Genomic DNA, 12,728 nt, shown 5'->3' on the forward strand with positions numbered 1-12,728 from the left:
AGTGGTCACCTAGATGTGCATCACTGGTTTAGGACACTATAAATCATACTAACATACAAATAATTTCACAACTCTGAACATCCTAAACATGAAAAGTTTTTACAGTAGCAAAATTCCAAATGAAGCAGTTATGCTAGTTTCTTGAATATATTATATATATATATATATATATATATATATATATATATATATATATATATATATATATATATATATATATATATATGCTAATAAGAACATGGATATGTGTGTTCACTTATGCAAAGTAGACCACTTGGAAAAAGAAACTAACGAAGCAGAGCGCTTTCGTATATTACATCTTCAGTGCAACACTTGTTGCACTGAAGATGTAATATACGAAAGCGCTCTGCTTCGTTAGTTTCTTTTTCCAAGTGGTCTACTTTGCATATATATATATATATATATAAATACGCAGTCAGACCTCAGTTCTCGAACGTCTCTGAACTCAAACAAATCAGTTTTCGAATGAAAAATTCGAGCTGGAAGTACTTGTGTTTTCGAACAAAACTTCAGTTCTTGAACAATGCTGACACGTGGCTAGTGACAAAACATAAACAGTTCTCTGTTGACTGCAGAGTTGAATAGATACATTATGCTTTCGTTATAAATTCTATTGCATTCAGCATTTATTTTTCCTACACTAGCCTCAGTCATGACTCCAAAGAAGGCAAAAAGTGATATTGGTCAGGGAAAAAGAAAAGTTATAAGAAAAACAATCGAAGTGAAGAAAGAAATTATCGCAAAACACGAAAATGCCGTTTGTGTATTTGATCTTGCTGTGTAGTATGGTATGGCAAAGTCTACAATTTGCACTATTCTCAAGATTAAAGAAGTGATAAAGTCGGCTGACGTTGCAAAAGGAGTGACTGTCATTAGTAAACAAAGACCACAAATACATGAATCAGTGGAAAAGTTTTTGCTTGTTTATATAAATGAGAAGCAGCAGGTGATAGTATCTTTGAAGCATCTATATGTGATAAAGCATTAGCAATTTATAATGATCTAGTAAAGAAAAGCCCTGGTACAAGTGCTGATGATTTTGTATTTAAAGTAAGTTGAGGATGGTTTGAAAAATTTTTAAGATCAGAAGTGAAATTCACAGTGTAGTTAGGCATGGTGAGGCGGCGAGTTCAAACAAGGAAATGGCGGAAAAATCTGTGGTTGAGTTTGGTGACTTTATAATGAAAGAAGGTTTTCTCCCCCCAACAGGTATTTAATGCTAATGAAACCTGATTATTCTGGAAAAAATTGCCAAAAAGAACCTATATCACTAAGGAGGAAAAATCGCTGCCTGGGCACAAGCCAATGAAAGACGGACTCACTCTTTTGCTATGCAGTAACACAAGTGGTGATTTCAAGGTCAAACCATTGCTATACTCGTTGCATCGAAAAATGGCAGTTAGGGCGGAGCACTGGGAGTCCCCCTGTGTTGCCACATATAATTATTTTATAATTTTATTCTATTTCATAATTTTATTTTATATTTTTATAATGTTGCCACATAAACTTATATTTTAATTTTTGTCACACACCACCACTGAGGTAAAAATCAAAGCAATGTTTTCTATACAAAGGTTTCGTTTCCTCGAGTCATAGACATGGCATAGGGACAAGAGAGAGCGACGTTGCCGCTACATCTATTCTCTGGCCCCGCCCCCCTCACACTGCATTCAGTGTGAGCCGTGCGGGCCGTGTTATCTGTGGAGATGTGGCATCACTGGGAAATCTCCTAATCCCGCCTTAGCGGTCACTTCTCGTTGCGCTGACTATAGTGTGTTTCATTCTGACAGTCCAAGAGTTTTCAAAAGAAATAATGTTATGAAAAGTAAATTGCTAATACAAAGGCTTGGGTGACAAGACAATTTTTTACAGAATGGATTCAAGAGGTTTTTGTCCCAAGTGTTAGAAAATACCTGCAAGAAAAAAAATTGCCACTAAAATGCCTTCTCATGTTGGATAATGATCCTGCTCACCCTCCAGGTTTGAAGGATGACTTAGTTGGTGAGTCTGACTTTATTATGGTCAAATTCCTGCCACCTAACACAATGCCTCTAATCCAACCTAGATCAACAGGTCATAGGTAACTTTAAGAAACATTACACTGAAGCTGTGTTTCGTGTTTCCAAGTTACTAATGACACTCAGTTAACTTTGAGAGAATTTTGGAAAGACCATTTCAATATCCTGAGTTGTGTTAATCTTCTTGATAATGCATGGAAGCAAGTGAGTACTAGAACCATGTATTCAGCATGGTGGAACCTTTGGCCAGGCTGTGTACCAGAGAGAGACTTCGAGGGGTTTGAGACTGCTGGATCTGCTGCTGCTGTTGAGGACAATGCTATTGTTGAAGAGATATTGTTTCTATGGAAAAAAATATGGGCTTGGAGGTCGACAGTGAAGATATTAAAGAGCAAGTGGAAGACCACAATACTGAGCTTACCACTGGAGAGCTTGTACACCTTCAAAATGAACAACAAAAGAAATTGGCTGAGGAACAGTCTTCTGAGGAAGAGGAAAGAATTGAAGATATGCCAAGTTCTTTAATCAAAGAAATTTGTGCTAAATGGGGTGATGTTCAAAATTTTGTAGAAAAATACCACCTAGACACTGTGGTAGCACACAGAGCAGTAAATCTTTTCAATGACAATGTCACATTTCAGAAAATTTTTATACCGCAGGCTAAAACAAACATTGGAAAGGATTTCAGTGAAAGAAAAAAGGAAAGAAACCCAAGAGAAAGATTTACCTGAGCCAAAGAGAAGAGAAATGACATCTGAACAAGAATCACCAGAAGTTTTTATGGAAGGCGATTCCCCTTCCAAGCAATAACTTGCCCCTTTCCCTACCTCATCTCCATCCACCTATGCCATCACATCACAATCAAAGGGGTACAGTATATATATTACATAATAACTATACAGTGTTGTTTTATCATTAAATTTACTTATGTTTTTTGTTTGATTTACACTTTTATGTTTTATTTATTATATGATATATAAAGTGTAATTAGGTAAATAAGCATTCATCTGGTGCTTGGGAATGAATTAATTTCTTTTACCTTATTTGTAATGGGAAAATATTATTTCGTTTTCAAACAATTCGGTTTCAGAACAGATTTTTGGAATGAATTATGTTTGAAAACCGAGGTTTGACTAATACATATATATATATGCTAATAAGAACATGGGTATGTGTGTTCACTTATGCAAAGTAGACCACTTGGAAAAAGAATCGAAGCAGAGCGCTTTTGTATATTACGTCTTCAGTGCACTGAAGATGTAATATACAAAAGCGCTCTGCTTCATTAGTTTCTTTTTCCAAGTGGTCTACTTTGCATATATATATATATATATATATATATATATACACACACACACACACACACACATACCAAGAAGGCTTTTTCTCCCATATAAGGAGAGTAAGAAGCTATGGCTTACACCCCTTTCACCCATCCCACACCCACACTTAATACATAAGAAACAATTCACAAATAATAAATGCAGGGGGCAAAGCATAAATAGCAAATTACATATGATTGATGAGACTTTTAAGTGAAACCACTAACTACTTACTGGTCTAAGATTTGGCTGGATAATCTGCAAAAGGTATGGGAAAATATCCTTGATCAAACTACTTGGGGAGACACTAGATCGTGTTGCTGGAACCATCTCATTCACTACAGCTGCCATCAAGTTCTGCACTTTGCCCAACTTGTTGTTGGCCTGTTTATTAATGAAAAGAGGTTTCAATAAAACTATATCAAAACAGCATGCAAATTATCAGTATTATAAAGAAGAGTGGGAAAGGGAGAGAAGGAATAAAAAAAAAAAAGATAAACACATACATATACCAATGGCCATTTCCGCCTTACAAGGGAGGTAACCAAAAAACAAAGGCATAAAATCCACTCCCACCCATTCCATCCCCACATACTCCAGATCTGGCAAAAAAAAAAAAAAAAAAAAAAAAAAGTTTACCCCACAGAGTACTGGATATCTGGAATTACTTGGATAAAGAAACAGTGTGTGCAAACACTATTCAAGATTTTAAGAAAAAACTTGATGCTGAAAGATACAAAGACGGGCCACCACGAGCATAGCTCCTTTCCCATATAATACAACTAGGTAAATACAAATAATCATCTCAATGTAAACCAACAGTTCAGGATAACAAGAAGATAATTTTGTCTGTTAAACCTGTCCAAACTCTTATCTCCCACTCATCACCCACTTGTTTCCCTTTTGTCTTGGCTCCTTATGATCTCTGTCTACTACCCAGGTCTGAAGCAATGAAGCAAGGCACTGCACATCCACAACAAGGCCCAGCCACTTCATTTACTTGGTGACCCTCCCTCCTTGTCCCCTCATGTGAAAATAGAAAAAGACGAAGAGAAAATTCCCTTCAGGCAATGTAAATTTATTGTCCATTCACAACCATCCTCCACTCACACTTTCCCTCTCTCTTCCCTGCTAAACACATGGTCCCCCTTTTACTCAAAGCCCCCTTTAATTCATCCATCCGTCTCATTTTCCGTCTTCCCCTCTAATTCACTCCATCCACCTCTGCCTTCCACATTCTTTTTGGTAGTCTTTTCTCACTCATTCTTTCCTTGTGCTCAAACCGTCTCAATATTCTTTCATCAACTTTATCTGCCAGTATAATTTTCCCTAGAATGTTTTACAAAAATTACAGTATAGGAAGCTCGTTGGCTGAGCGGGTTAGGGCGCCGTTACTTGCAGCGAAGGTCGAGGTGAGGGCGGTTCGAATCCTGCCACCGGTGAAGTTGAACCAAGGGCATGGTTCATTAAATTCTACACTGCAAAGCCATCTGTGAGGGGCACCATCCTAGCCTCCCGATAGGGGGAGTGTGTGACATGAAACCATATCATCACAGTATATGACATCATACTGATGTAATAATAATTTTGTAAGAAGTTTCTGGAGCCATGCAAGTGGCCTGAAAGAGCCATAGGTTGACAACCACTGTGCTTACTGGGTGACTGAGAATATTTTGTTTACTTAACCTATAAAATAAACCTCAAGTTCTTACCTCATACTGCTGGTTTGGATAATGAATCTTAGGCCTCTGATGGGTTGCAAATAGGTGGTGATATGTTACGCAGGCATATGGAAGATAGGCCATAAGTAACCATGACTGACTGTGGTGAATTTCTTTATACACCAGGTCAGTAAAAGATGCCCAATCTAAGCCAGCACTTATCTAAAACAAATAATTCATATCATTACAATAAGATAAGGCAGAAAAAGAAGAATGATCCTATCAGAGGCCATGCTAAAAGAACAAAGAAAATTTGTATTAAAAAAACATATGAACATAAAATAAAATTGCCAATCTAAAGAAGTAAATTAATCTATTTAACTTAAATCCCATTTTTTTTATTGACTAATGTATTTCTTTTTATGCTCTGCCCCATCTCAGCACCCCATGTGAAATGGGTCCTCCTTGTCTCCAACCAGGTTGAAGGTAGGGCATCAAGACGCAAGCAACACTTCCAAAGCAGGGCCCGAGGGCTGGAACTAATCTATCTCCCACTGGATCATTTCATGATGATCCTTGCCTCCTCTTCCACTAAAATTTTTTTTTTTAGATCAAATGAGAAGAACATCATTTTGGACCACATCATCCTTTCATCCCTTTACAATAACCCTCCATTCCCTCCTATCTATTGTACTCACTCTTCTCGACTCTAATGACATTTGTCAAGCAACCAATGCCCCTTTTATTCTATCCATCCACCTGATTCATGTCCTTTCTCTTACATTCACTCCATCTGCTTCTGCCTCATTTTTTTTTATTAGTCTTTCCTCTCCTTCCATACCCTGACCATCTCAACATTCTTTGATCAACTCTATCTGACAGCTGTTTCTTCATCTCCACATTTCTCATTCTATTTTTGTAAAACCTTCCATATTCCTCAAGTATTTCATCTCAAAAACATTCAGAATCTTCTTTTCTGTTTCTGGGAGAAGCATTAAATGGATTTTGATGTGTGAAAGGTAGGTGAGTACTTGGCTCAACTACCACATTACGAGAGGGCAATGGGCCCTTGGTATATACATTCCTGTTTAACTGTATAAAACATTCCTAATTCAAAAGCTTTTCCCGAGTATATTTTCCTTCCCAAGATATTTCTGTGACTTTCATAACTTCAAATTTCTCACTTGAATAAAAAACACTTGGCAAAATATTTGCCATAACCAAGTTTCACTTTCAAATTATATCTACACACATATACCAAAAGCCATTTTCTCCCTTGTATGGGGAATGGCTAAGTGAGAGCATATACCCATCTAAAACATATTTGTTGTCTCTCTCTTAACTCCTTACAGATGAAGGGTCATCCCTATCCTCTATATGCAGCTCAGGTAAGAGGCTAAACAGCAAGACACAGCAAATGTATCAAAATATATGTATACATACACACAGATATACATACACATACAGTACTACCTCTCATTAACAGACTAAAAGGGGAGTAACGGTGTCCGTTGATGTGAATAATCTGTTGATTTGGAGTGGTTTTTGGGTGGCCTAGTAAAACAACAGCACCAAAAACAGCAAAAACACAGCGAAAACACCGTAAACACAGCTAATTAATGTCCGTTAATGAGAGGTCTCACTGTAGATAATAAAGGTGCTTGACTTTGACTTGGCTACTTCCCTTATATGGGGGAGGAAGCCCTTGGTATAAAGGTAGATAGATATATCATCTGAAATCAACAGTAAGGCAGAGAAAATCCCTTTAACAAACAGAGCTTACATCAAATGACAATAAAAGAACAAAATGTAATGGTATATATAGTCCCTGTACAATAAACAAAATTAACCAAGCCACTCAGAAATATACTTACAGGGTCTAAACTTGTGTGCTTAAATTTCATGTTAGGAAAGTTTTCAAACCATCCTTGTGTGAGCTTGTCATATTCACCACAAGACTGAACCGTCTGCAGAATTCTATTGAAGCGCCATAATGATGGGGAAGTTAACACGATTTCATCAACATCAGCATCAGCATTGTCAGACAAAGTTGTGCTTGATTTGTCCAGCTGTTCCTCATGGGGATTGCATCGCCGCTTTCTGAAGTATACATAAATTCAAAATAAAAAGATACAAAATGAGTGCAAAGACATCTTGTCAAACTGTCATAACTTCAGTAATCTTCAAGAGCCAAAACTATCATGAAGAGAGTAGGGAGATGCTGAGGGATCACTAATATTAAGTTCTCAAAGAGGAATATGCTGTTTCCGTATGGTCACCGAATCTCATTAAAGACATTGACAGACTGGAAAAAGTACAACGGCGAGCCACAAAACTGATTCCAAATATCAAAAATAAATCATACGAAAATCGACTTAAGCACATGAATCTGTTTTCCCTAAAAAAGCGTAGACTCAGAGGTGACTTGATACAGGTCTTTAAGATTTTAAAGGGAATTGACAACATCAAAAGTGACCAAATTTTCACATTGAATGAAAATCAGACAAGAAACAATGGTCTCAAACTGTCCGGAAATAGATTCAATTTAGAAGTAGGTAGAAACAACTTTGCCAACCGTGTAGTTAATGAATGGAATAAACTTCCTGCACAGGTAGTGCAATGTAGTTCAGTTCGAAGCTTTAAGAATCATTTAGATAAATACCTAAGTAAGATGCTGTAATTATTATAATTTATGTTATATTATTTGTTTTTGTTTTGTTATAATTTGTCTGTCTGATTTTCATTTATTATTAGTTATATGTCAATTTATTATCATTTACTATTTACCTGTTTGTTTGTTATTCAACTATACCAATGCATTTATTTATGTATTTTAATTGTTATTTACATTGTTATAGTTTTAATTTATTATTAATTTTTTTTTTTTTTTTTTTTTTTTTTTTTTTTTTTTTTTTTTCATCCGACCTAGATATGGATCAAAAGGTCTCCTGTCGGCATGCTTTGCCTTTGTAATCCTTTGTAATAAGAAGATATTGTAGGATCACAAATGTTAACTTTTCATTTTGCTGTTCACAAATTTCAAACTACATTACTAATACTCCACCTTTCCAAATTCCAAATGGATTACTGAGTGAAAGGAAAAGAAAACAGGTTAATACCAATGAGTTACTAGTTCATGTGACCAAATTACTACTCAAGTTTTACTGATCACACAAGAAAAATATAATCATTACAGTGATAGCATACACAAGTAGATACTTATGCCATCCAAATTACCATAAATCAAACCACACCCACAGATCTCTCTTGCTGAAGACTATGGCCCCCCAGGAATCTAGTCATGTTCACCAGACGGGTACATGGGAAGAAGTTGATGAAAAAGTTTGTGATGGGGAAGCTGACCTACTTAGTACATTCATCACTAAAAACTGCCATATCATCATATCCAATTAAACTCCTTTTGTCTAGTTTGTCTAATTCACTCTTTACTTTCTTTGAAATATCTAATCCACTCACTGCTATGACTAGTTTACTGTATTACCACTGTAGTTGCAGCCCTATTACTTTCTCCGTTTGAACAGAAGTAAGGAAATCATCCCATACATACTTGTATACAAGTGATCTTCACATGACTTTTACAGAAATCTCATATGTAATCATTTGAACAGCCAAACCTGTTCAAAATAGCTACGAATAAGACTGATCACCACCTCTTGGGCCTCGGTATGGAGAAGATGTCACGCCAGACATTGAACAAAGATCGCTGGTAGTCCTTCTGTCCAATTGCTGCTCCATCAATGTCTTTTAATTTCAGTTCATGATGAGTACTCCTAGATATTCAACAAAGAATTACATGAGGAATATTAGCAAGTTTTCAAAACAAAAATAAGTCAAAAGAATAAAAATAAATAATACATCTGTATATACAAAGCAACAAATATATACATGTAAAACAACAAAAACAAGAAACAATTGGTGTTCCTCTACTTTCAAGCAAATAGACTAACTAGTTTCTAGGTCAAATCTATATGACTTAGACATTATTTGTTCTAATCTTTCTCTCACATACATAAAATCTAAAGAATGTTTTTGTATTGTATACATTAAAATAATTTATCTATAGTTATTTTCGAAGAATTCACTGAAACTATTAATAAATTTTCCCAGTTCAAAAATAATGTACCATCCCTGGAGGGATGGTAGGCATGTCTTTTAGTATAGGTATGTGCTTTAATTAAACTTTTCCCACCCTTATAAAGGTCATTGTAAACTTAATAAATAATAGATATAATTCCTCAATATGGCAACTACAAGAACTGAAGGAAGTCTTGATGAAATGTCTATGTATATGCCACAAGCTTTTTCACCTTTGCAAGGGAGGTAGCTAAGTTACAGGCACTTACCCACTCCCACCCATTCCACTCCCCTCCACCATATTTTCCTACCCTTATCTTGGCTCCTCATGGATGATGGGTCATCCCTGTATCCCACTCACTGCACTGGGTCTGAAGCAATGGAGCAAAACACGGCCATTTCACTTAATCAGCACCCTTCCCCTCCTCTGTTCCCTCGTACAGAAAAATTAAAATGGGAGAAAAATCCCTTTGAGCTTCATCAAAATATCATTCACACATAAGCACTCCCTAACCCCATCCCCCATCCCTCCCTTCCTTGCATAACAATATCATCTACACACAGCCACTCTCCACTCATCCCATTCCCCTGCCTTCTCTTTTCCTTGCTCAACAGACATTCCCCTCTTTCTCAACGCTTCCTTCACCCTATCCATCCATCTCATCCTTGGTTGTCCCCTCAAGGTCATTCCCCCCACCCCTGCCTTCCACACCTCTTTTACTAATCTTTCTTCACTTATTCTTTCCATGTGTCTAAACCTTCCCATTAATCTTTCATCTGCCCTATTTGTCACCTCTTTTCCCACTCCTGCTCTCCTCCTCATTTCTTACTCTATCCAATCTAGTAACCCCTACTATATTTCTCAAGACATTTCATCTCAAACACATTCAAACTTTTACCCTTACATTTCTTAACCCCTTCCATATGGTGCCGCCTACGTAGGCGGCATGAGGAGCAAGTGGATACGCGAGGCTGCCACAGGTGAAAGAGAGAATGGTCGATATAAGCGGTGACTATTTTTTATGATGCGAGTATTATGACGAAACATTGTACGTCTGGCAGCTAATGCTGCCCGCGAGATTTTGGCCCGTAGTGAAGTGGTTAAATTCCATGTCTCTGCCCTATACAAAGTCATCAGGACAATCACCCTTTCATACAATCTCTTCTTTGCATCCATTCCCAGGTGCTTATTTCTCATGACACTTTTTAATCCCCCAAGGCATTTGTTTCTCTCAATCTACAATTTACCTCCATCTCCACTCCCCTTCCTGTCATGCAACCCCAAATACCTACAGCTATCCACTTCTTCCAGCCTCTCCTCTATGCCTTATTTCCAACTCACTGCCATCCTTTTCCCTTATACATCTCATGACCTTACTTTTACCCACGCTTACCTTCAACTTTCTTCTACAGCATACCTTCCCAAACTCCCTCACTAAGTCCTTTAATCCCCACCCCTCTGACCCTGCTACAAGCAGTGTTGTCAGCAAATAGCGACTGGCTTATCTCCCACTTTTCTCCATTTTCTTTAACCATCTCCAGTCTCTGCCCATTACCCTCACCTTTACCTCCCATATCACCCAATCCATGAACACATTGAACAACCTTGGCAACATGAAACATCCCTGATGCAGTCCCACCTTTACCTCAAACCACTCACTCTCTCCATTTCCAATACAAGCTCTACTACTCTCATGCAAATTTATGACTGCTCTTAACATCTTTCCCCCAATCCCATATATCTGTAAAATGTCCCAGAGTACCTTCCTGTCTACCCTATCACCTTTTCCAAATCCATAAAGGCCCCAAAAACATTTTAACATTTTGCTAAAGCTTTCCCATACATCTTACCACAAAAATCTGATTCACACAACCCCTACCTTTCCTAAACCAACACCATTCCTCACCTATTACTCCCTCTGTTCCTCTCCTAATCCTCACAAATAAAACCCTCCCATAAGCCTTCCCAACTACACTCAACAAACTGATCCCTCTGAAACTACTAGTTACTGATGAAATATACTCTCATAAATCAATTATATCTATATCTGACTATAATCAAAGTAAAACATATTTTCATGACATACATACATATACCAAGGTTTTTTCCCCCTTACAAGGGAGGTAGCCAAAAAGGAAAAGGCATAAAATCATTCCCACCCATTCCATCCCTGAATACACTCCACACCCCTCCACCCTCCCTCTCATCTTAGCACCTCCTGGATGATGGGTCATCCCTGCACCTTGTCCACTGCCCTGGGTAAGACACTAAAAGTAAAGTGCTTAAGCTAGGAGGCACTTAACTGTGACCAAAGTTGTCCTACTAATGTTAAGAAAATACATGAATATACTGACCTAACAAATTGTAACACAGACAAACAGGATCGTATATCATTCTCTGCCTTTTCACATAAAGACATCAAGACTGTTAAATCTGCTCTAAGCCTTTGTTTCCTGCTGATTTCAAAAAGTCTCTGAGCTAGTCTGCAATGAAGAAATACATTTTAAAGTTTAATCTCATACTCCAAGTGACCTATTCACAACATATCAAATACTGACAAATCAACAACATATTAGGCCAACAAGCATGTTCAGCAAACCTGATTAATAAAATTCCTTTCAATGCACTAACTTACCTTCAAGCACCTAAAAAATCTTAACAATTATGATGAATGAAAACGGGAGACGTACATGTGACTTACTTTGAAGTTAAGGTAGGAGGGAACTGAATAACTAAAGCCAGCTGCCGTAGAGGTCTAAGTGCTGGGGTGTAAAGATCATTACATATGCAAATCACCGGACGTTGGAGCATGGAATGATCCTCTTTTTTCTTGCCTCTTTTTCCTTTGCTTGCAGTGCCCTGACCTGACAGAACACTTACCAAGTAGTTTATAGAAGGCTGTAGAAGAAAAGATATCACACTTCAGTATCTTAATTATTAAAGAAATCATGAAGATTTTGAGTCTGAAGAGGGGCTGATGCAGCTAGTGCAAGAGTCTGAGAGGGTATGTGAGAGGAGGAAGCAATTAAATATGAGCAACAGTAGTGAGGAAACAAACAAGGGCAGTAGTAAGTTGGAGGTACATGTTAATGGGTAACCACCTTACTAATACAAAGTGTCTAATTTTACCAGAATTAGTTTCTAGTACTTCCCACAGTCAATATTAAATAAATTACTCAAAAACTCAGTTTTTATTTATTGCAATTTGAAATCACTGATCATATCCCCAAAATACTGTCTGATTCAGCCACTCTCCCAAAACCTACTTGTAACACTATCTACTCTGAAGTGACATCATGAGTTGTGTTCATTCTTCATGCATTGTCATTGTGTTTGATGAATGGTGATGATGTCAAATGTCACAAGCTATTTAATATATGGTGATGATGTCAAATGTCACAAGCTATTTAATATCAAATTCAGGAATTATGAAAATAAAGAAAGAGTTACTGAGGATGAAACTGGGATAAGAAGAATGGGAGAAAAGAGGCAGAGAATAATAATATATTAATAACATATAGATCTCGAGAGAGAAAAGTAGAAGAAAGCTTACAACAACCACCCAGCAACAATGATATTATTCATGTGCAGAACATAAACTGGGAGTTAA

General features: G+C 37.2%; 1 protein-coding gene across 2 annotated transcripts in view; it reads right to left on the reverse strand.

The window, feature by feature from the left end:
• The window catches only part of cutlet (chromosome transmission fidelity protein 18 homolog), a 52,862-nt gene that overhangs the window by 14,866 nt on the left and 25,268 nt on the right, over positions 1–12,728 (reverse strand). For both annotated transcript variants that reach the window (XM_076207133.1, XM_076207132.1), the window contains exons 11-16: positions 11,820–12,016; positions 11,473–11,601; positions 8,694–8,813; positions 6,897–7,122; positions 5,074–5,244; positions 3,596–3,745 (exon numbers count right to left, since the gene is read on the reverse strand). In XM_076207133.1, coding sequence (XP_076063248.1) covers positions 3,596–3,745; positions 5,074–5,244; positions 6,897–7,122; positions 8,694–8,813; positions 11,473–11,601; positions 11,820–12,016 — 993 coding nt within the window. The remainder of the gene's footprint in view (positions 1–3,595; positions 3,746–5,073; positions 5,245–6,896; positions 7,123–8,693; positions 8,814–11,472; positions 11,602–11,819; positions 12,017–12,728) is intronic.

This window comes from Oratosquilla oratoria, chromosome 23, assembly GCF_046742065.1.
Source record: "Oratosquilla oratoria isolate Oo_2021 chromosome 23, ASM4674206v1, whole genome shotgun sequence".
NCBI classification, from domain to species: Eukaryota; Metazoa; Arthropoda; class Malacostraca; order Stomatopoda; family Squillidae; genus Oratosquilla; species Oratosquilla oratoria.